Source organism: Lepisosteus oculatus, chromosome 4 (genome assembly GCF_040954835.1).
Source record: "Lepisosteus oculatus isolate fLepOcu1 chromosome 4, fLepOcu1.hap2, whole genome shotgun sequence".
Taxonomy (NCBI): Eukaryota; Metazoa; Chordata; class Actinopteri; order Semionotiformes; family Lepisosteidae; genus Lepisosteus; species Lepisosteus oculatus.
The window spans coordinates 32,172,907-32,198,421 of record NC_090699.1 but is presented as its reverse complement, the minus strand read 5'-3'; the positions used below and the strand labels follow the sequence as shown (position 1 = coordinate 32,198,421).

The 25,515-nt window shown below is 36.3% G+C and overlaps 2 protein-coding genes across 4 annotated transcripts in view; both read left to right on the top strand.

The window, feature by feature from the left end:
- atp6v1ba (ATPase, H+ transporting, lysosomal, V1 subunit B, member a) overlaps window positions 1–23,795 on the top strand; it is a 40,739-nt gene extending 16,944 nt beyond the window's left edge. The window contains exons 6-14 of the mRNA XM_006630456.3: window positions 524–663; window positions 9,786–9,887; window positions 11,445–11,542; window positions 12,301–12,424; window positions 16,080–16,230; window positions 16,915–16,997; window positions 17,830–17,934; window positions 21,138–21,267; window positions 22,387–23,795. Coding sequence (XP_006630519.1) covers window positions 524–663; window positions 9,786–9,887; window positions 11,445–11,542; window positions 12,301–12,424; window positions 16,080–16,230; window positions 16,915–16,997; window positions 17,830–17,934; window positions 21,138–21,267; window positions 22,387–22,529 — 1,076 coding nt within the window. The 3' untranslated portion in view covers window positions 22,530–23,795. The remainder of the gene's footprint in view (window positions 1–523; window positions 664–9,785; window positions 9,888–11,444; window positions 11,543–12,300; window positions 12,425–16,079; window positions 16,231–16,914; window positions 16,998–17,829; window positions 17,935–21,137; window positions 21,268–22,386) is intronic.
- A 1,034-nt stretch (window positions 23,796–24,829) lies between these two features.
- Window positions 24,830–25,515, top strand: part of shtn1 (shootin 1) — a 52,982-nt gene continuing 52,296 nt past the window's right edge. For 2 of the 3 annotated variants that reach the window (XM_069189083.1, XM_069189082.1), the window contains exon 1: window positions 24,991–25,130. In XM_069189083.1, the coding sequence (XP_069045184.1) occupies window positions 25,073–25,130 (58 nt within the window). In that variant the 5' untranslated portion in view covers window positions 24,991–25,072. The other variant, XM_069189084.1, reaches the window with a different exon arrangement.

Genomic DNA, 25,515 nt, shown 5'->3' with positions numbered 1-25,515 from the left:
CTCAGATCTTTCTATGTGTTTTACTTTGACTCTTATATCCCTGTGCAGTGTTTATGAATATGCAAGCCTTTGCCTTGATTGTGGTTCCATTGTAAGGCACGTCTCTCATAGAGTAAATTTCTGTATAAACGGAAAAGCTTGTCCTTCCCGTTGATTAAACTGATGCTTTTTCGGAAATCATAACCCCAAGGGCATGTTGTGCTCAGAGATTCCTTTATGAGTGGTGCTTTGTAATTTCAAACTGTTTATAATCATCAATCAGAAAAGCATAGGTAGGTTGAATAGACTATAGTTTGGCATTATGTGAAGACTTAAGCTCTATTCATGACCTTCAGGAGCTATGGTGTTAAACTTTCAAATCTGCTGGCCTTCTGCCATCAGTGTCTTTATAGAGCGATTATTTAGCTTTCACTTGAATATTATTGGCAGTAATTTGTGCTTATAAAAGATAGGAATTTATGGGGTTTTTTTATGTTTGCCATCTTGAAGAGCTGACCTTCCATGGTTTCTTTGACCCTTACAGGTCAGCCAATCAACCCGCAGTGCCGAATCTACCCAGAGGAGATGATTCAGACGGGCATCTCAGCCATCGATGGCATGAATAGCATTGCTAGAGGCCAGAAGATCCCCATATTCTCAGCAGCAGGTTTGCCCCACAATGAGGTGAGTAGTCTGGTTTTGGCGATGTAGTTAGTAATGTAAACAACAAAAGGAGTGGGAATCGAGATCTAGCTTTCCCAAAGCTTGTGTCTAGTGTGCATTCTCAGCTAAGATTGACTTAGGCTCCTTTGCTATTAGGAATCGAATTTGGTTAATCAATAATAATTAATAATCACATTGGTTGTCAACTAATATTCTTTAGTTTTTGTTGATTTTTTTAAAGAAAGCGGATAAAGTTGAGTCTGTGTATACAAGTAGGGCTGGGCGATATGGCCAAAAACATTATCACGATAAAAATTTTCAAATCAGTCGATATCGATAATTATCACGATAAATGTCAAATCATTATTTCTTTCAAGTTTAAAGGCAGATTTTTTCTCCTGAGTGAAAGTTGAAGAAACCAGACAGTTAATTGGTAAATTAAACAACTCTTTATTTTAAGAACACATCAAACACTTGCCAAACAGTAGAAACATTAAACAAATCTGAGGTAGAGAGTATTCAAGTCTTTTTTTATGTAAAAATTTACAAAATAAATATCTTAATAGAAAAATTAAATACTGCAGTGTGATAAAACACACATAGAATATGGCTCAGACAGACTGCAAAGTTTAAAGTGCTCTGTTTTATGTCTGATCGTAAAAAGCCAAAATATCTCCAAATTACCAAAGTTGAATGACCTTTTCTGTCGACAATGTCATCGTCCTTCGAGCTGGTCGTTGGCAGAACTACATTTGCTTCAGTGTAGCTCATTTCTCCACTCTAACTGCAGTCCTGTCAGCCACTACTGTGTGGGTAAACAACACCACGTTAGCTGCCCGGTCTGCAACACACACGCACACTCGCACAGTATTTTGTGCGCATGCGCATATCATGCGCAAAGCATAAACATATATCGAACATTTATCGAACTTTTGTTAAAATTATATTGCGGAAAATTATATCGCGATAATTATCGTTATCGAATTATCGCCCAGCACTATATACAAGCTGAGGTAAAAGGCCACTTTAGTGTGGATTTGTTGTATAACATATTGTAAAGTGTGTATTTAATTGTTTCTTGCTTTTTTTTAAAATGTTGACTGACTGGCTCCTTCACCAGAGATATCCCATAAAATTACTACACACTTATTCATCTGAAATGTACTGAGGAAGAGAAGGGCATCATGTAAAGCTCTGTAGCCTTTTTTAAAGACAGTCCTAAATTACTTTACTTCCCTGTGTTATCGCATTCAGTACTGACAGATTTCGAACTGGAACTGTATTTGCTAGAATAGGTAGTCATTACCTTTACAACAGTAATCAAAAGAGAAAGAGTAAGAGTGAATCCTGACCTTCCCCTATTCCTGTTTGTGGCCTTAAGATATGCTGTATCCATGCCATCTCATCCTTGTAATGGTTCAGTTCTTTTTCTTTTTTTCTTTTTCTCAAAACGTTTGTTTCTGAGTCATTCTATGACTGTGTCCTATTATTTGAGATTCTGATACATAGGCACCTGCCTTTGTTTCACTTCTCATATTGCTTAAAAATCTCAGATTTGCCACTATTTAGTGAGACTTAAATGACCAGAACCATCACGAGAAACATGGGCAGATACCATGACAGTTAGCAGAGTCATGGAAACGCTGCACCCGTTGGGGAAAAAAGGACCCATAGTAGGAGTAAAGCAGAGGTAGCTATGTGCATATTTTCCTTAAAAAAGCTAGCTATTACTTTTTTTTTATTCCTGAAACTTTCAATCTGGAGTAAAGCCTCATTAACCTTTCATAGAGTATAGTTTTTTTCCTCTTCCCTAAAGAGCTGGGATTTGACAAAAGGAAGGAATAACAGAATAGTCATTCTCTCAGCCTCAGAGAGGATGTTCGCTATAATTGGAAACTCTAGAAGGATGAAACAAAATGCTGTGTGTGCTGTACCTGCTCTGCGACTGAGATTGTCAGTTCCCAGCACTACCTTGAAGAGAAATGCAGTACATTAATGGAGTTAATGGAAATGACAGTGTAAGGAAGACCACAACCCCAAACTCATACTACTTACCTAATATCCCACTGAGACCTAAGTACAGGTTATTAGCCATTCCTTCCCAGCAATTATTGATTAGAATTCTTTTACCTTTTCTGTCTCCACCCTTGCATCTGTTCTTGGGTTCACTTCAGCTGGGGGAACACTGTCTTCCCGGGCCTCCATCACTCAGCCAATCAGCATTGAGCTAAGGAACAACAATCTGCTTTTGATACAAAATGAGTCTGTAGGTAGTTGCCATCTCCTGAGTTTTAAGGAAAAGTGAAATAAAGTGATATCAGAGTCTTATTTGACTTCAGTGATACAGCAGGTTGATATGTGAGCTGTGCAAACCAGCCGGAATAATGAATGAGGCTCCTCTCTGCAATGAGTAAAGTTAGATATGCACCTAATACTTGGAGAGATAGGAAATAAACATGATCCAAGTTGACTGGGATATACAATATAAAAATTATTAACAGAGATCCAAAATATACTAAATGGCTTTGAAATCTTGTTGGAGTTAAGTAATGATGCGATAAAGCTTCTTAGTATTTCTTAAATGTGTTATATAACCAATAATAATTTTAATGTTTTTACAAATTTGCAACATAATTTTCTAAAAATTGGTTGCCGACCATATTTTGGTGTCAAGTTTCTAACCCTTAACTGTACCAGTTCTGTGATTAAAGATTTAACAGCTGTAGTCAACATCTGCATTGTGCAATGTAGTACGTTCAGTATAGCTTGTTTTAATTGTTTTGAGAATCTGTGGCAACTGAAGGTTATTTTATGTGGTGAAAGTGCATCATCTGGGCTTTGCAAACATTACAGCTAATGGTGGCTAATGGATTTCTAAATATCAATATTTTACCCAGTCCACGTAAACTGCTTCTTTATGTTTGCTTTAGAAGTTTGTGCTGAATTTCTAGCAACAAAAAAGGGGTTATATTGCCATCCTCAAGGTGGGAGACAGTTGCAGTAAATCAGGACTCAGGACTCCTTCATTGTCAGTTTACAGAGTGTTCTGGAGAACGCTAACTGCACAGAGGTCTGTCTTTCCCTCAGTCCACACAGTTCTGAGTTCTCCCGGCATCTGAGCCCCTTTTATTTGCTTTAAAGAGAGTGCACTTTCACCCGAATTTCCTGTATCATATGCTATACATGATCTTAATGTGGTTCCATTCAAATGATATAATAGAAATTCATTGCCAAGTCTGTATCTCTACTTGCTTTTTAGGGGACCTCACTTTCCAGCTGTTACTTCGTTCACACTATCTTATACAGTACAACAGTTATAAGTTACATACGTTATAGTATATAAGGTGTTAACTCATACAAGATATGAACTTATGTAAGTTGCAAATGCAAACTTAGGAAGATCCTAATAGAGACCTCTGTGGTACTCCACTTATTACACCTCCTAATTTGAGCATTTATCCGTTCTCTATACTCTATTACCCAGCTCTACATACAAATGCATACCCTACTTCCACGTCCACTGCTTGTAATTTGAGAATTAATCTTTTATGAAGAACTTCATCAAATGCCTTCTGAAAATCTAACTATAATACATGATAGGCTCTGTATATGCCCATAACTGTTTCGTTGAGCAATATTTAATTCGATTTTCTCAATCCATGCTGATTATCCCCTTGGATATTATTTCCATATAGATGATTCTCTTAAGTAAACTTTCCACATCATAGACATAATAGTTTTTGGTTTATGATTACTTGATTCAGTTTTGTCTATTTTTGGATGGACATTTCCATCAGTAGTTTTGTTAACAGTCTATGAATAAAAGCTTGCTTCCTTAAGTACAAGTGGTAAAATACTGTATCATCAGATTTAAGAGATTTGTTTTTCTTAAAACCTTCTAGCACCCATAGTACATCTGCCTCTTCTGTAGTGATACTCTTGAATATATATAACTATATACAGTTTAATATTGTGTAATATATAGTCTTTCCTTAGGCTGCGGAATGTTTTAGATTTCCATCCACACATTGTCTAACTGCTTACCCCTGGTGAGGGTCATAGTGGTAACAGCCTGAGCAGACTTCCCTTTCTCCAGCTCCTCCTGGGGGATCCCCAGTTGCTCCAAGGTCAGCAGAGAAATATAATCCTTCCAGCATGTCTTCGGTTTGCCCCTGGGTCTCTTCCCAGTGGGCCGTATCTGGTGCACCTCCAGCAAGGCCCCCGGTGGGCGTCCTCGCCAGATACCCAAATCACGTCAGCTGTCTCCTCTCGATCCAGGGGAGTGGCGACTCTACTCTGGAGTCCTCTAGGATTGCTGAGCTCCTCACTCTGTCATGGAGAGTATGGAAAAAAACATATTTTCACTGCTTGTACCCATGATCTCCTTCTTTTGGTCACTGCCATGGTCATGGTTTGTTACCATCCTTAACTATGTTTTTGATTTTTTCCTTTGTAAAACATCTGAATGAAGTATTCACTTAATACTAGTCTTCCATTTCCCTTTAATCATTAAGAAGCTTCTTTTATTATCCCATTGTAATTTTATGTTATTTTGTTATTTTTATTTTCCCATGGTAAAACACTTCTTTTTTCATTGTAATATACATACAGTATATATCTTTTTCTCTTGGCCTTTCTAATATACATTTTACGTGTGCATGCAACTGTTCTAGCTATCGCCTCCACAAAACAAATTAGCGACATCCATGCCCTTACATTTTATGTTGTCTTATTTAGGTCAGGAATCTAGGGTGTTGTTATGGGATTCCTTACAAAAGGACTCACCCCCTATAATGTTAAACAGTTGTAGAGCTGATGGCATTCCGTCCTCCATCATTCATCCCTGAGGAAGCCTGTTGTCTACTATGACCCGTACTATTGTTTAGGCGACACATGAACAATACATCATATTGATGAGCTACTGATATACAGTACAGTAAATCTAGGGTGTAGGGCAAGGCCCCGTCAAAGGGCACCTTTTCCACTAGATTATGGAAGCGATTTCTACTGCCTCTGAGATTGCAGATCATAGTCCCCCCCACAGGAGTTGGTAGCTCACTCCATTAGAAGCTTTGCTCTGTTTTCAGTGTGCCTCCTGTCCTGCTGTACTACAGCTAATTAGGCTATTCCACATAGTTTTACTGTAAAGATATGTCTGGTCCCAAAAGTCACTTTATGGCTGCCTTTGTCTTAAGAGTTGGCTGTACTTATGCCAACATGTTCCTCAGGGTTTCTGCTCTTCAATGGGTATGTTAGGTTTCTGCTGTAACCCAGCAGCTCTAAGTCTGTTAAAAGAGAAGAGTACCTTGCAAGCTCCTTGGGTTGATGAACCATATTTGAGTTTGTCAATAGAAGAGGAAGAACAGATGTTGTACTAGCCCTATATTTCAGTGGTGTGGGAGTAGAGAAAGAGTGGAACACACTGGTCTTTCTACAGCACTAGAATGAGCCCTCTGTCTTCTGGGCATTTTTATAAAATCTTTTGGTGGATACTTGTCTCTTTCTGGGAACAAGAATTACACAATTAACATTTTGCCCTTTGAAAATCAGTAGGTTTAACTTTGAATTCTTGCCAAGCAGAGATTATTGACAATATGACTTATGAGCTCTTAAGTGTCAGAGCTCATGACCTCTGCTGTGTGTTTTTAATTTTCCAAGTTGTCATTCCCTGAAGCAGTTAACCTTGTCTTGTGAGTTTCTTTATCGGAAATTAACCTCCCAAGGTTAAGTCAGTCTTTTCCTTTCTTTTGTTCTTGTTGTTTTTTAGTTGACTTCCATCTCTATTTAAATTGAATAACTTAATTAAAAATGCACTTCTGTTGAGAAACAGGTCTTTTGTTTCTCCAATTATTCTCTTATTTTACCTCTAACTAGCTTTTCATTCTCATTTTAGATTGTTGGGTAATGGTAATTTCTTTTGGAAAGAATTTCTATTTGTGTGAACATTCAAGTGAATGCATTGCTAAGTTTCAAAGCATATTTGTATATACTGTTTTTAGGGCTTGAAATATTTATAAGCCTTCCAGGACTCCACAATATTCTTTTATACCCAGTATTATTGGAATATTGTAACCAGCTATTTTTTACACTCACTCATAACTGTTTTGGAATTAGCACTAGATAAATGTACCGTCTCTTCGACTCCCCTACTAATCTGAAGGACTTCTGCTGTTGTGTGGCTAAATGTACTACAGAACAGTGTACAGAACAGGTTAATTTTATGACAACTGGGTGCCTTGAGCTTTGGGTCTTCAGAAATTCAAAATTTCTCCCACAGTAATGATTTTTTTTATGTTAGTGCATAAGATTTCCCCCTCATTGTTCTCATGCTCCAGTCCAGCTCAAGATTTCTGGAGAGGGGAGTTTTGCACTCTTCTATCACATTTCAATTCTCCCTCCATTCTGCTGTTATAGCAGAATTTTCCATATCGCTTTGTCCTGGAGAAAGCAGAATGGAAATTGTGCTTTTTGATCTCTGGTTTTCAAAGTTTCTCTTCAACTTTAAATTCATGTCCTTAAATCCATGTCTTAATGCAGTGTGCATCTTCAGACCTTAAAATGAAAGAATGAAATGTTACACGTATCAATTTCCAAAGATAAGTATTTTAAACTTTTTTTCATTTTTTTATTTAGAACATTTTGTTAGCTAATCCACCCAATGTCGAGTCACCAGTTGTTTTTTTGTGTATCAGCTTATGGTGACGAACCCAGCAATTTACCCTGTGCGGGAGAATAGGAGGTGTAGGCAGACTTCTCTGAGCCTCTTGTCTTGGAGCTATTTGCTTTATAACATTATACATCCCTGTCCCAGACGTTCAGTCTCAACTAGAGGAGAAGCATGTCTGTCGTGCACGGCAACCAGCTAAGAACTCCCCATAAAATAGTTTAAAATTAATATAGTTTGGTTTTGTTGTTTCAGCTATGAGTGAAAAAGCTGATGTAGTATTGAACAGCTGAAAAAAAATGTTCTGATTTAGTATAAATGTTTAATGAACTACAGTGACGCAAAAAGTGACTTTGCCGGATAAAATAAGATTCCATATTGTGTCTCATGTGATTTGATATAATAACAGTAGTAAGAACAGCAGGAATAGGAGGTGCTCCACCACTTAGTAAAAAAAAAACTTTTCTGGAGTTTAGGAATCTGTGCATCTTTTTCACTCAAGACAACAAGCAAGACAACAGCATTCTTTATATAATTATCAAACAAAATTAGAAAAACAACAAATATAGAACATTCTACTCAAAAAGTAGAATGTAAAATATTTAACTCAATATGTTTGCTAATACAAGGTAGTGTGAGGTGTCTTCCAGATCATATTTTTCAATTTTGCACCGTATTGTGGTCTTAGGTTTTGTCCACTTGATGATTATGAGGCTTTATGTGGAACCAAGTCTTAAAACTGTTCATTGTTTACTAAGGAAAAGAAATTGTATGATGCAGATGGCAGAGGACGTTTTGTCTTCTATTAAATAAATAATGTACAGTAGCTACCTTAGTTTAACTATTTCTACCTTGAGCGAAGGTGTTACTAGCAAAACAGTAGATTAGGTTAAGGTGGGTCATCTTCTGTTTTTTTTTCTTTTTGCTATACTAACTAATACCATCTGAAGTTTTTGGAAGTCATCTCAAACATATTTATTAAACAAAGGACAAAGTGAGATGAATATAAATCACTTTAGGAAACGTTTAATGTAAAATTGAAATGCTCCCCTTAAAGGTCTCTTTCATGTAGCGAAGAGACTTTCATCATTTGATATCTACACGTTGCCTGTTCAGATGATTATTTCACATCATAGATTTGGATTCTGCTGCATTCCTGATGATACTTACTTTTACTTACAGACCAGAAGTGATGCTACTGCTGTGGGTTCTGCACTTCACAGGTGTCTATCTGATATTAAAATGAGGATGAACAGAACCTTCTTAAGCTACATTGTGACAGGACTGCTGTTACTCCTTATTACCTCTCCTTAAGCTCCTTCCTCCTCTGTAATTACTTCCTACTTCCTCAGAAATCTAGAGTGGGCTGTAAGGTTTACCTGTTCTCAAATAAGGCAGTGATTGGTGTAGAGATCAATGCTGTCTTAAGGGCTTACTGCATGAGTGTACTCTAGCTCTTAATCAGAAGGCCATTACTGTCCTGAAGATTGAGCTTCACACAAAGGGTGGTAGATGTGGTTCTGCACAAAGAAATACGTTGGGAACTCCTCACCCAAAATCTTTAAAGACTCTCTGACTGTCATCAACATTTTTACAATTCTCTTGAAGACCTCTCTTTTAACTCTAGCATTTGAATGCACACATTAGTTTTACTCTTGGTTTTACAGAGTCAAGCAGCTGTGCAGTAGATATTTTTGGCTTAAACTGCAGTCCCAGTTTCTCAGAAAACTGGTTTCTCCGGTTATTGCATCTCTGTTACAAAATAAATTCATTGACGTTATAGAAATATTTGAGAAATTTAGACTAAAGCACAAAATCGTGAACTTTGTGAAAGTACTTTAAGTCACCACATTGTTGTTAACTCGCATTCGTGTTCCAAAATGTAACATGATGTGGCCCTTCTTGCTCACTAGTCACTGTAATGACTAATGCAATGTGATGTACAAATGAATAAGTACAGGATGTGGAGCAGACATTTTGTCTCAGAAATGTTTAAACGAATGTGCAGAGTTCAGTAGTATTTAGTAAGTAGTATTTGTCAGCAAAACTGCCTGGAAATCTATTTGATTAAAAGAGATGTATTCACAAGCCTGCTTGATTTGTAGCGTTGCAGTTCTCCTTTTAAATATAGTAAGTGGGACATGACTTATGAGGAAAATAGAAAGTGTTGTCTTTGGTTTCAATGGTTTTAGTTAAACGATTTTTGACAGTTCTATTTGCTCTGTGGGAATCAGTTAATTCAGTTTTTTTTTGTGAATGTGAATTAGTATCACAGAGAAAATAATTAGTGTGCTTCTTCCATTTCTCCTTCTGATTGTCTCGGAGGCCTTTGTGAGGGTAGCTGTGTCTGTTATTTTTCTTGCAGCAGGCAGAATAACACACATAATTGTAATTGAGGAAGCACCTTTCTGAAGTTGGCTGCCCGGTTCTATAAAGTGAGAAGAACAACTTGTTTGCAAGCCTTTTCTTTTCTTCCCAGATTGCTGCACAGATATGTCGTCAGGCTGGCCTTGTTCAGAAATCCAAAGATGTGATGGATTATAGTGCGGACAACTTTGCCATCGTGTTTGCGGCTATGGGAGTAAGTGGAGAGGAGTCTGTTCTTTTGGGGTAGATTGGGCTTTGCTGTGTGGTAGGTAGCCAGGGTGAACTCTATTAGACGCCAGAGCCCACACTGCCCAAAGGTATTGCTGCCCTTGGTTTAACGTTATCTCATTTACCAGATGATTAAACATTTAATGCCTTTTACATAAACTAATTTGAGCAACCTATTCATGACACAGTAATAATGCAATGCTTTTATTCTTGCAGCATTATAGCATGTGTGATTAATTGGCCCTTATTAATGCCTAATCAAGGCAATAATTATCCTTTAAATTTTGATTTACTCTCATATGTCTTCCATTACCGTTACCTTCATTTATAATTGAACAACCAATTGCTATTATGAAATTAATTTTAATTAAAAACTTGAAGAGTCTTGGTATGAAGTTCTGGAAAATATGTGTTGAACAATGTAATGCTCAATCATTTAATGCATAAAATACTTAAAGAGTGACAAGTGAAGAGAGTGGACAGCCTCTCTATTTACAGTGCCTATAGAAAGTCTACATCCCCCTTGGACAATTTCACATTTTATTGTTACAGTATGGAACCATGATGTATTTGTTATTTATGTAATTATTTTCTGTTTTTTATTTTTAATACATTTAGTAAAATCTCTGGATTTTTTTTTACTTTGACATTATAGCATACTTTGTGTTGATGAGTGGCAAAAATGCTCAGTTAAATACATCATGGTACCACACTGTAACACAATAAAATGTGAAAAAGTCCAAGGGGGTGTAATATTAATTAATAATTGCTTAACCCTATATAGCACTTTTCTGGACACTCCACTCAAAGCCCTGTACAGGTAATGGGGATCCCCTCCACCACATCCGATGTGGAGCATCCACCTGGATGATGCGACGGCAGTCATAGTGCACCAGAACGCTCACCACACATCAGCTATTAGTTGGGAGGAGAGCAGAGTAATGAAGCCAATTCGTAGATGGGGACTGTTAGGAGGCCATGATTGGTAAGGGCCTATGGGAAATTTGGCCAGGATGCCGGGGTTAGACCCCTACTCTTTGCGAGAAACACCCTGTGATTTTGACCAGAGTCAGGACCTCGGTTTTTATGTCTCATCCGAAGGACGGCGCCTGTTTACAGTATAGTGTCCCCGTCACTATACTGGGGCATTAGGACCCACAGGGAACTCAGGGTGAGCACCCCCTGCTGGCCCCATTAACACCTCTTCCAGCAGCAACCTTGTTTTTTTCCCAGGAGCTCTCCCATCCAGGTACTGACCAGCCTCACACCTGCTGAGCTTCACTGAGCTGCAGGGTGATATGGCTGCTGGCATGTAGAAAAGTGTATGGAAAGTGTAGACTTTCTATAGTCACTGTACTTTTGGTGAAAGATTCAACAGTGAAACGTTTATGTGTTTTGATGTTGAGTGAACACAAATGAGTAGCACCATTAAATGTATGGTCTATGCACTGTGATTAAGGACCTTATCCCAAATCTTTGAAATCCTCGAACAGATTTAGTTTCACTTTTCTTGGAAATAAGTCCTGTTATTGCATCTGCCTAGGTAAACATGGAGACCGCCCGCTTCTTCAAGTCAGACTTTGAGGAGAATGGCTCCATGGACAATGTCTGCCTCTTCTTAAATCTGGCAAATGATCCTACGTGAGTAACTGCAACTCTAGTCTTCCTCCTGCTCTTGCATTTTGTTCCCTCACCACAGCTCTTTGGTTTTGTCTGAATGTCATTTGTATCCAATGATTTTAGGAGCCAGTTTCTTGATTGCCTCACTTTGTCTGGATGGTTTTTTTGCTGCTTTTTGGTTGAAGTTGCTTCTTCAGTACAGGGTTACATTGAATCCACTGTCCTCTCTTTTTTGAGGTCATTTGTCATTGCATTACTTTTCCTAGTTTGGTATACCTTAGAATCTGTGAACAGTCATGTTTTATGTTATTTGTACTGTTTTTCTCTTTTTAATTACGAATGTACATCTATTTTCCCACTGTGAGGCTAAACTCAACAGAAGGGTATGTAGCTGCAGTGCAGTACTACTTGAACTCTTGAGAAAGACACAATGCCACACCCCTTTCAGATGAGTAAGTTACCATTAAAATCCAGAGGGTTTTGTTTTCTTCTGCCTGATGATCTTACACAATAGTGCCTTAAGATATTGTGTTGTAAAGTCCTGGGTTTTAAAAAAATAAAAAAGAAATGAGTAGTTTTAAACATGTATTGTAATTGTATACACTAATGGCTTGAAATTATAGTCTTGTGAAGGTGGTAAGTAGTTGTCACGTTGACAATAAAAGCTCTTTTAAGTTTTCATTTTGAGTTATGTACCTTGAAACTTTTTACACACAATGAAATCCATTCCGTGTCAGAAGTTATGTATAAGTCTGGATTGTTTTTTTTCTTTTTTTCAGGATTGAGCGCATTATCACCCCTCGTCTTGCTTTAACTACAGCAGAATACTTGGCCTACCAATGCGAAAAGCATGTACTGGTTATTCTGACAGACATGAGCTCCTATGCAGAAGCTTTAAGAGAGGTAATTAAATGGTTTGTTTTACCGATCGCATGCCTGTACAGATTCATAAACCTATTGTCAATACCACAATACTTTTATCAACTACTGCAGTAGTATTTGAAGTACTAGTACATCCTCTGAGTTGCAACTTAGTACATTTTGCTTTTGGATTGATTTTTGTCTTGGTACATTTGTTGTCAATGAGGCTGGCAAAAAGGGAGACAAAGTCACATATTTAATATAATATTTTTAAATAATTGTCCTCAAATGGAACTCAAAGTCTTATGAGTGCTCCTTACATTAACAATATCCCTTGATTTCACTTCTACACCTTCAATTGTTTATCCCAGCATTCTGTTTGCCATTGCTGCTGCGAGCAGTAATCCAGGCGGCAAAACCTACACTGGTCTTTTAACCACAATCTATAGTAATAATTACGTACCATACTTCTTTTGTCATGCATAAATAAAGGAATGCAGCAGAGAAAGCTTTACTTATGAAAGCCAGTGCTGACTCAAAATAAAAGCAGTACAAATATAAAAACAGACAAAGAATTGACTACATATAGTAAAACATTAAAAAAAAATCAGTTGTGTTGTTTATGAAATAAATTGCAATGCGTTTTCAGTACTTTGGAAATATCGTAACGTTTCATTATTTTTTTAAGTTTAGTGTTGGATTAAGGGCTTTTATAAAATAACAACCTTTCAAACGGTGCTGCATGAAGACAGACCTTGGTGCCTTTTCCTTTATTTTTCTAATGATCTTTTTGTTGCACCAGGGGCAAGTTTTGATGTAGCTAACATGGCACAGTGGGTGTTTTTAAATAGTTAAGAATGTATGTATGCACATTTGGCAGACCTTCGTTGTGCTGCCCTTATTGTTTGTTTGTATTCTGGGTATAGAGTCTTTATATTAAAAAAGCTCTTCCAAAGGGCTATAGTGTTTAGTCTGTTTTTTAACCAAGACAAGCCTACTTGAAAAGAGCAGTGGGGGAATAATATGTAACTTATTAGCCTATTCACTTACTCCAAGGTTGTCTCCACAATCACATATTGTAACCAGACTTCACTCTAGTTTATAATGACCCAGAAATAAGCAATGAATTATTTTATTGCATGTACATCCTAAAATTATTCTGCATACCTTGTATATGTAATTTCTTATAAATGCATTGCTATAAAAATTTTCGATGCAGTTTGATTTCTGTAATATTGATGACTTAGGAAACGGGTGTGAACAAGATGACCAACAAAACTAGGTCAAACAACTGTGACGGAAAATGAGCAAAAAATCAGAATCAGAAAGGATCAGAATGCAGATTTAACCCGTATCTGACTTATGTTATGACTTGATAAAAATATTTCTAAAGCCAAGTGCCACAGACACTTGGGCTACATAGGTTGAGTATCTCCTACATTCTGCACAACATTGTTTCGTTGGGTGCCATACACTATGAAGTTGCAGTGTTATCAGTGGGAAATGCATTACTCCTCCAGTCAGTGCAGGTTCTGCTTTATAGCACTGGATCAGCATGTTAAATGATGAGAGACTTGACAGTGGGTGTGTCAGAAGAGAGTGTTCACAGTCCTTGTACCTCTCCCCCATGCTAGAACTGTGTTTATTGCTGGAGCAATACCAGTTGAACATTTAGGAACAATTAGGAGGGTATAAAATGCAAAAAATCATTTATAGTTCTAAATTAAAAATCCAGGGGAGTATTATGCAATCAGAATGATCATAATCAAACTGGTGACTGCTTCTGTAATATTTTTTATTAAATTAATACTTTAAATCTGAATGCAGCAAGTTAATGTATATATTTAGCATATACTGTATGATACGTCCTTCTTTCATATTTTAGTGTAGTAAACTTTTCAGTAGGGTTTCAACAAAGTAATCCCATATTACAAAATACATTTTCTCTTTTCTGGTTTCTGATTAATTGTGACTGGCTTTAACATACTTGTTGTCTTACCTGCATCTTTGAATTATGGTTTTCTTTTATGAAAACGTCTTTTTTGTCTGAAAAGATTTATTTAAAAAATTGCAAAGGTTGCCATGGTTGCTAAATTTCTTGATGCTGAATCACACTAAAAGACCTCTGAAAAGGAGCAATGAAAACTCAAATCTCCTATGTAAATAAAGCTATCCCATTTTACAGAAGGCTCAGTGATTAATTTAATGGGAAACAATTTTCAATATAAACAAAAGAGACCTTAAACAGCTCTCTAATGAAACCTAATTCAATTTTAAGAGAAGAACTGTTCCTTTTTTCTTATGACTACAATAAAACTTATAGTTTATGTAATAGTATAGTGCAGAAACAAAAGTGAATAGAATGGAGATACAGTATGGTGAACATAAAATAAAAAACAGATTGTATTTTTTTGTGCCTGTCTGGTTAAGATATCTTACTTGTTGTTTTTTCTATACTCTATGAATCTTTCCTAATGTGTGTGTATTGTTTTCATTCACTCAACTTATATGGGAAAATCTTGTAGTTACATGCCTTGCAAAAATATGTAGACTCTTACTTAATTTTTACGTTTTACCTTAAAGCCCTTAGTCTTGAAACTCTTTAAATTAACAATTAATATTTGTTACATACACACTAATACACTACTTCATACATTCAAACCAAAAAACAAAAATTAAGAAGTAAAAAATTAGTATAAAAGAAAAATAGAAAACGCCAGGTATAACGTCATTGAAAGCACAGATCAGGAAAAGGGTACAAAACTATCCAAGTCTCTGAATATCTGTGTGAGCACAGTCTGCTTAATTGGTGAGAAATTGAAGGTTCATTATATCGCCCAGGCACTGAATAGATCAGGCTGTCCCTCCAAACTGAGCAGCCAGACAAGGAGGAAACTGGTGAGGTATGCAACTGTTGGAGGTCAATGCCAACTTTGAAAAGGCTGCAGAGTTCAGCGGCTGAGATAGGAGAAAATGTGCACCAGTTACCAATACCCAGAACACTTAAAACTAGCCTGTATGGCTGGATGGGAAGAAGGAAGCCATTACGGAAAACAACAGCTACAACGTGATTAGTTAAACTGCAAATGTGACAAATGTTTTGTGGTCAAATGAGAAAAAATTGCTGGCAACCTTGCTTCCACCAGAATATGTAAATCACGTCATTTTTTTCTCTTTTTGTTGACATACCCACAGAAGTCTGCAGTTTTAGCGTCCTGTTTTTGAATAAAATACTAAGTTTACAAAAATGTGTATACATAGTTTTTTCACAAAATTGGACACAATGGGAAGGGTTTGAATAGTTCTGCAAAGCACCATATGTCTAGTGCTGTAATTCCCAAAGTGGGTGGAAAAGATCTGAACCTTTGTTTAGTAATTCTAGACAACTTATCGTGCTTACAAGCCAAAACATTCTGTTAAATCGTTGCAAGATATCTTGTATTTAGGCCACCTAAATAAACTGGTCTTTGTCACTTTATAATATAGTTTAATTTTATAGGCAGCACATAAACTAAGCTAAAGCTGATGTACGTGTTTATTTTTTAACTGTTTAGTGAATTCCAAATTAGGGCATCACAGTGTCGTAATTTTTAGTCAGTGATTTTGGGGTGAATTCATGATTAACCTTTGTGACTCATTGTTTTTGGCCTCATGTTTGTTGTAAGTGTAGTTTGCGATATCGTGTTGCTCGTTTCAGGTTTCAGCAGCCCGTGAGGAGGTGCCTGGTCGAAGAGGCTTCCCAGGTTACATGTACACCGACCTGGCCACAATCTACGAGCGTGCTGGGAGAATTGAGGGCAGAAATGGCTCCATCACACAGATCCCAATCCTTACAATGCCCAACGATGGTAAGTAGGAAGTGAAGTGGAGGAAATAAAATTGTACTTTATTGACATTGCATAGTACATCCTGCATCCAAAAAATGACCATGTCCTGTCCCAGCCATGAGGATTCTCGGGAAATTTTAAAGGTGACATTCAGACTCCATTCAGAAGTGGCTCACCTGATAAAATGTTTGTTCCAATCCATGCTGTGCCACTTCGGCTTGGGCATCTGTAATGAAAATGCTAAATTGTCAGATCACCACCAGTCGTGCCTCTCCTTACCACTCAGCAGTCTGTGACTGTTGTCCGGGAACTGTTTTGGTCTGAACTTAAAGTCCAAAAAGTGCATTAAGTGTTAAATGTTATCCACATTTTAAACTTAATAGCATAAAATAATCTTGCATTAAGTTTGATTATATTGTGTTGTTAGTGCAAAAAATAATTTGATTCATTTTATCTTTTTATTGGATAAAAATTGAAACTAGATGTCGCTTTTTGTGTCTTCTTTTATGAATCATTTCTAGTAAATGAGTTCTGCTTCTTTTAATTTATGCTCGTGTGCTTTAGCAGCATACACATCATAATAACCAATGAGAAAAGATAGCTGTATATTTTCAAACCCCAAATGTCTGCATACTGTTGTCCTTGTTTTAGTCTATGTACAGCATTTTTATGTAATTGGCCTTTATCATTCCAATTATTTCACAGATATTACCCATCCTATTCCTGACTTGACGGGTTATATCACTGAAGGACAGGTCTATGTTGACAGACAGCTGCACAATAGACAGGTAAAAATAAACCCACATGTAGCAGTTGTTGATTTTATTCGTGTTTTCTGGAGAAACAAAACCGTGCTTCTTATTATGGTTTATTTTTAATACAGTACATTATGACATTGTTCCTCTTCACTACCTGGTTTGTTTCTAATTTAGAAAAATGATAAAAATATCACATATCAAAAAGTGTTTATTCTTGACAAATTCAGCTGTGAGTGTGCAAGATGAATCCTGTAACTAAGCAGAATCATTTGGGTTGTAAGTTTTTCATGTGGTACAGGAGGAAGATGTTTGTCTTTTATGTGCGAAAAAAGGATAGATCAGGATAGATCAGAGTTTCTCAATCTCAAGACCATTTCCTTAAGATCTTCCTCCTTTGAGGAGCACTTACTCTAAAAAGAGGTTCATAGCACAAATACCTTTTAATTAGTAAAATTATTTAATATTATAGCAGGGAATGGTTTTAAGACCAAAGGATGAGAAACATGTGGATAGAATAGATGATCTTGAAAACATAGCACTCACAAAACTTTTAGAACATTTTGTATTGTCATCATTGTTTCATTAGTTATATAATATTTCCATAAATACTTTTCTCTGTTTTCAATTTTATAAGCTGAATTTATCAGACTTTATTATTTATGCCAATCCCTGAACAACAGGTTAAATACCAAATGTTTTTTTATTGACATGTGTCCAAACAAACATGGACACAAAACCTTTAAGGTGTGTATGAAATCATTACAGATATTAAGGTTCAGATACAATGTGATTTAATTATGATAACAGATAATAGTTCACAATAGAAAAACTAAAAATCCAACATTAAATCTACATCCCTTAGATATACCCTCCTATCAATGTGTTGCCTTCTCTGTCTCGACTGATGAAATCAGCTATTGGAGAAGGGATGACACGCAAAGACCACGCTGATGTCTCCAACCAACTGGTAAAGAGCTTCTCTGTGTATTTTAAGAGAGTGATGCTGTGCATGCTAAATTGCATAACTGGTAATGCTTTCATACAATGTACATTTGTCTATAAAGGGTTTTACTTGTTTTCCATTTTAGTTGAAAACAAATTCCATTTTAGTTGATAAAACATTGAATAAACTCATCAATAATCCTTAAGAAGATGAGAATGTGGAGATAAAGGTCAGTTAATCTTAAATGTTTCCAGAGGCTTTGAAAGTACAGCTTACTCTTCAAATAGGAGGCAACTCCAATGGTGACAAGAAACTGAAGCTTTCACTCATGTACAGAAGTGAACCTCTGGGCACTTCACAATGTTGGTAAATCTCGGCTTCCTGTAAAATGGGAATTGCATTGGAATGCCTGGATTACCAAGCAGGATTTCTATGAATGTTTTTTTCATTATTTGGCTCCAGCACTAAAAACTATTGAAAGGGGGAAAAATCGTTTGTTTTACTTTCAGACAGTACTAATGTACACACAACGATTAATTATTAATAGTTTTGCCCAAACATGAAGAACATGTTTAAGCCACTGAGGACAACAATCATCATGCAGCCGATGGCCCAGGGTGTTGTTGCTACCATGCACTCTGATTATTTGCAATGCACATTCTCCAATCTTATTGAGGAAATTAATGGTTAAGACAAAATAACTATAACCAGAGTGCCACTCAGTGATAAGTTACAATGAAAAGAATTAGAAATGAGTGATAGGTTTGCAAAAATGTTTTCAAAATGTCACATATTGGACACTACATAATAGCAATGGTTTGCAATTAGTTTTTCTTAAGTAATAATACTGTTCAAAACTCCTTAAAATCAGAAGTTGTTGTATACTAGACCAAACAGTACAGTGTTGCATCAGTCCTTATATATATTTGGGTTGTTATGAGTTAAAGACCTTACCCTTTGTCTTCAATAATTCATTGTTTCTAATAGGAGAACTGTCCCCACATACGTTGCATAAATTAAGTCCTTATTCTTACCTCACCCCTTAACTTGGAGGGGAAATTCCACATTATGGGGCAGTTTCACAAAGAAAGATAACTCAGCTCGCTAACTTGAGTGAATATGTTGTCAAGTGTCTGGATTTTGGTTTCACAAAGCAAGACTGAATTGTACCCAGTTAAGCAGGTTAATTTAAAGTTAGCCTGACTTAGTGGTTAAGAGCTCAACCCACAGACCCATCAGTCCTCTGCAAAAAAATGACATCACCTTTCTTCAGGGATCGAGTTAATATATAATACATAAGAGTCTTGCGGAGAGAATTAAAGGTTTAGAGATCACCAAGACCCTTTACAGTTTGTTCATATTTTGTATTTAAAAGATACAGGATATACTTTACATTCACAATCTCTTCAGGCCATATATTGTTAACACATATTACTCATTATAGCTCAGCATTAACAGAAAGTCAAACTCTGTGCCCAGGGCTGAATTTCCTTGTGACTGGTGCAGTTTTTTTACTGCATTGCTGACTCAAAGGCATTCGGTAAAGAGACATTGTGTCATGCAATAAGGAAAGTGGTGTTTGCACTGGTTTTTGCATGTATTTGTAACATTTCTCAGCCTTACATGAGTGAAGTAGTTTAAGTAGGTAGCTGTGTCAGCATGCATAGGCTGCAAAGAAACAGTTAAAGGTTCATTCCATGTTGAAAAGAGAAAAAAGGAAACACAACGTTTCGGCAGTGGAGTCTTCTTTGAGTGTGAGCTTCTTTTCTTTTCAGCATGGAATAAACCCATTACCTGTTCTTTTACATTAGTGAATACTGTCAAACTAGGGTTTTGTGAAATAGCCAGTAATATTCTCATATATCTATCCAGTGTACATGTAGCTTCTGTTCTCTATAGCTATGTACAGTACCTTGATCTTCCAGCCTTTCCTAACGTAATATGTGCTCTGGACTGCACAGGAAGCTATTTTTGATCACAGAAAATCAATTCACAGCATCAGGCCCTGCCTAGCATAAAACATATGAACGTTGAATACACAAATGATAATGAATCAATCATTTCCATCAAAAGTTTTAAACACCATGTGTGTGCCTACAGCGGGTTAGATGCAAGACTGAGTTCATAATGTACAGTTTTTTTGGTCATCAGAAAGTTTCCTCTGTTATCAAATAAGTAATGACAACACGTGCATGTTCACACAATTCTTTTGAAGTTTTACCTTAATATATTTAATCTGATTTCATAATTACTGTCCACATTCAATTTATTGGCAATTCTTTGCCGGAAATCTTCCCTGGCTTTTGCAAAAGCTACCCTATTACAGCAGATTTGCCCTCCTCATAGTTTTCCATAAGGAGCTGTAATGCATGATCACTGGATTAAGACACATGTTCTTTTGCTGGGGTTTTTGCTGGCGAGGATGCACAATTCAGTGTTCAACCCTACTGCCTACTGATTAACTTCCCCTTAATGTGTGGTTAATCAGATTGCTTAAGATTTAACATGACAACTGAAACCAGAGATTGCCTTCGTGAAACTGGAGTAAGCCTGAACTCAGGTATTGGGTTAAGTTGAATTTGTTAAATCTACTTCGTAAAACGGCCCATATAAGTAGTTTCTTATATTTTTTGTAGCACTTTTGTTGCCCCTAACCCCAACATACAATGAGAACCCCACTTTACATGGGTGTTGTGGGTTTGTGGAACCTGAAATTAAAAAAGGAAAATATCTTGGAAGTCTTAGAGCTTGGGGTGTTTGGATAACCCAGTAAAGGACACCTGGAGCCCACATGACAGCCAATGTATATATTGTAAACGTATATAATGGAATCTTCCTTACAGCTGAGCAAAATAAATATTCCAACAATTCTACCCAAGGTCATTCCTGTGGCATATTATCAGCAGGGAAAGTTACTAGATGTATTTCGTTGTAGAAATAGTTTGTAATCACAAATATAACAACAATAAAACCAATAGTAACACTTTCAAGGACAGAAACAGATGTCTAAAACACGTTTAAGCTTAATCAACTAAATGTGACAGGCATTTTCTTTATTTCTTTCTCACCAGTACACTGTTGAAGGCACTTTTTTAAATGTTTATGGCCTTGCACTATACCCAGCTTTTGAGTGCTACCATTCAAAGATGTATCACGTGCATTTTTCTGACATGAATAAAAACAAAATCAGTTGTTGCCTTTGCTTTATTGAACGCCTTTCTCTGCAGTACGCCTGCTATGCTATTGGCAAGGATGTCCAGGCCATGAAGGCTGTAGTGGGAGAGGAAGCCCTGACTTCAGATGATCTGCTGTATCTGGAATTTCTGCAGAAGTTTGAGAAGAACTTCATTGCTCAGGGTAAGAATATGACAGGTTGCAAGATTTATTGGTGTGGGGGAAATCAGTGACAGACTAGATAATACAAGTCTCCTGTCATGGTTCTCTCACCTCTAATAGACTGAAATCGTCTTGTACAGTGAGTAAATTCTACATTGCATGAAACTTGAATTTCCTTAATCACTCTGACATTTTTTGTTAAAATTGCAATTCTGTTGTGAAATAAATGTAAGTTTAGAGCTACACTCGTCCTTTCTAAAGGATTGTCTGGTAGACAATGTAATGATTATGTTTGCAGACCTCGTTTTACTCATGTGAGTGTCATTGGCAAGTATTAGTCACTTTAATGCTTTAAATCCACTTCCTGCCTGTTTTTGTCTGTATTTGTTTCTTGGATTTTTCTGCAGTCTCTTTCCTGTTCACATGCTGCTACTTTATCTTCACCTTAAATTCTGCCTACTTCTGCTAGAAAATATAGAAGTTAATTAGCAACTACAGTATATAAGAATGTTACTGCTTTCTATGTCAGTAGAATGCATGAATATTTTTAATGAGTGTATAAAGCAGATAACCTCCAATACTGACATACTCCTGTTGAAGGGAAAGATTTTCTTGGATCAGAGTCATACTGTATATAGTTACACTTTTAAAGGGTAGGAGTACAGCACTTTATTTCTTATTAGATTCTTATTAATATTTTAATTTTTAAGGGTGCTTCCAAAATATCATAAGATTTTTCTTCATAATTTCATCAAATTGAAATGTATTTTTCTGATTTGAAACTCCCAGTATATAAGAAGAGCCAAAGGCTATGTAGTTGGTCAATTTCCTATACGTCTATGTGTTTCCACTGAATTATGACAGTGTGGAGAAAGAGCGGGTTTGAAAGAGTGTGTATATAATAACATGATAAAATAATCATGTTTTACCTTGACATGAAGACTAAGACTGATCAAATAATTTCAGTAAAACCGTGTCTTGACTGATCTCTGCTGCAGAAAAACACAATAGAGAGCAAGATACCTTCTCTGAAACCGATATGCGGTTGTGGTCATCAAAGAATGAGTCATGGAAAGGTCAGGTGGAAATTTTCAGTAATTTTGCCAGTGTAGTAATTCTTTGCGTTTTGATCTGCCCTAGGTCCGTATGATAACAGAACAGTGTTCGAAACTTTAGATATTGGGTGGCAGTTGCTCCGAATCTTCCCCAAGGAGATGCTGAAGAGAATCCCACAGTCTACCTTGGCAGAGTTCTACCCCAGGGAGTCTGCTGCTAGGCATTGAGAAGGCCTAAGATCTTCAATAGAGCATATAGCAATAACCTTACCTGTTTCATTTTAAATGTATTGTCATTGTCCTTGTTAAAAACAATGTACTGTCATTGTCCTTGTTAAAAATAAATGGCTGTAGTAAATTTCTGAATAACTTTCAAATAAATGTCTGGATTATTTGCATACTTTTAAGTATCTAGAGGTAAATCTGAAATATGAAGTTATGTTCGAAAACAGAAGACAATCCTGACAGGGTAAAAAATGAATGTGGTTTTATGTCTTGTTTTATTCCTCTTGAAAAATCTGTTCTGATGTCACCCTCTTGGTTTACAATTAGGTAGATTGGATGCAATGATTTTGAAGCAAAGCAAAGATTCATTCCTCCTCTGATGAAACATGTTGCTTTAATGTTTTGCTCTGTTAAATAATGTGTGCATGTTTTTCACAAAACCCGACATGCAACAAGGCCATTCCAGGTCTGTATTATAAAAAGCGCTGAGTGTTTTCTCTTCAACCAGGTGTGCTGTATTTGATTTACTTGTATGCAGGGAGTGTTTGCCTTTAGTGAGTGCAGGTATTTTGGCATCTATGCAAGGCAGAATTGATTTTTAATTAGACTTTTTGTCTTCTTTGGATCTTTCCTGCCTGAATGGGGCCTTCTTTTGCTGTTCACTTGTGCTTTTGACCATTTTATCAAAAACTTTCTTATTTCAGAATACTTTTTGTTTACATGAGCCCAATCAAAACATGATAAAAAACAATATAAAAAAATGTCAAAACATACATCATATAAAACATAATAAAAAGCCCAGTTAAGACTATGTTGAAGCCAGGATTAACATTGAGGAATAGGCAATGCTTGATTCATGCAAATAGCAGAAATTCAATAGTTTTCTATTAAATACTATGCTATTAAATAATGTGTTTAAAAAAACATACAGTTGTAATTAACTGAATGTTCTGCAAATTGATTAGCATATACAAAAACTGTATTTTTAACAAGCTTGAAGACAGGATGAAATGCATTTGATGCCTATTTCTGTTGACACCACTGCTAGTTGTATTCCTAGCTGTGAATTTATATTTAGTCTGATTCATGATGACAATCTTTATTTTGTCCTTTGGCTTCTGTTGTGACTGGAAACAATTGTGTGATCAATCTAGATTAAATTAAATTATGTTTACAATAACTGCACTGTATGTGATGTGTACTGTGAACAATATACTTCCTATTGTGTTTTGTTCTGTGTTTGACTACCAATAAAATTCTTAGAATATTTCTCCAACTCCATTATGCTATTTACTATAGTATCTCCGATATGTCTTGTGCAAGCGGGACAAAAAGGATCAGACATTCATCACTTTCCTTTTTCGATTTTCTGCCTTTTTATTGCACCCTGCTAAAGAACACTTGAGTGCTTCTGCATCACTTATAAAGAACCAATTACACTACTGAAGTTGGAGCATATAAAGTAATGCAAATGTGAATAATGAATAAATAAATGGGTGTTTAGCCAAGAATGCTATTTCTTGTATAATTTCACCCACAAATAACTCCATTAATTTTAGTATATATAAAATATATTATTCAATTTATCTGGTTCCTATGATTGGACAGTTAATAAATACATATTAAAATAGAATTATGGCATTTTTAAATATGATTTATTTTGTTTCTCACAACTGATTCATCAACTGATTCATTCAGATTTTGTATACTCATGGAGTTACATGCTGGCAATTGAGTGATTAAATGTCTATACAATTTTATAGGGAACAACGAACTGCATTTTTTCAAGCAAGTGAATACTGCTATGTTTAGTAGAGTACATGTTAAGTAAATATGTGATTTATGCATCGTGAATGATGCCTCTAAACCTTCCAAGGTTCATAATGAGTGTTTTTAATGACGCTTAAGATTGATGATAGGTTTTGTTTTAACTAGCTGCAAAATGCAAAGACATAACGTAAACAAACGTGCAACAGACAAAAGTGAATTTATTACATTCATGGGAAATTTAAGTAATGTCAGGAATCAATATTTCGGAGTTTAAACGCACTCCACCACAATCTGACAGCTCCATTTTAATCCGATGTGACGTCACTCAAACTACCTACAACAACTGATTTTAGGCCATAGCAAGCAAAACTCGTGACAAGTTTAGTAGACACTACGCTTTTGGCAAAAAATAAAACCGTTTAGTAAATACTTTGCGTCTTGTGTATGAAAACGAAAATAAAAAAAAAATGTTATTTTAAATACAGAAATAATATAAGCTGTAATTAGTTTCATAAAAGGAAAACGAAGTATGTTTAACAGTGGAGTTTATTTTATAGCAAAGAAAGAAAAACATTTTCGAGTTTGGCCCAGCTGAGTAGTACCTGCGCATACCTGGAGTTCAAGAAATTCTTGCCAACGTCACGTCCCGTAGGCTTGGATAATGTTGAACGGCCCAGGTGAGTACAGAGTTTACTTCCTGTGTTAGACTGAGGGTGTCTGTATACGACATATCAAATACAACGTCCCGGGACGGTACATCTTCACATTTTGTTCAAATGGCGAATGTGGAGGAAACAAAGCAAATGGAGATTATTACACAGCTATCCAACCGAGGTAAGCTATTAGAGACAACGTATTTTGCTGAACATGGTACCTACATTTTATTTTTATGAAAGTTTACGGAATGCTCCCCTGACCCGATGAGTGTAAAAAGAAACTTCATACACTCACCGAACGGAACAGACTCTTAAGAATCTTATGTTTAAGAACAGATGGGAAGCCTTAAATGTGATGTGAAGACAGGGGCCGTTGACTGAACCAGGTAGAATTCTTCACAAATCTACATGGCAACTTTCAAAGCGAAATTGAAACCTAAGACAAATCACTGAACCGGGTTCATTGAGAAGAGCCACACTCTAGATGTTTACTCATTAAGCCTATGTTATTATTGGAAATAAAAATATTTATGTAAAACAATGTCTAAATTTCAATGATGGGT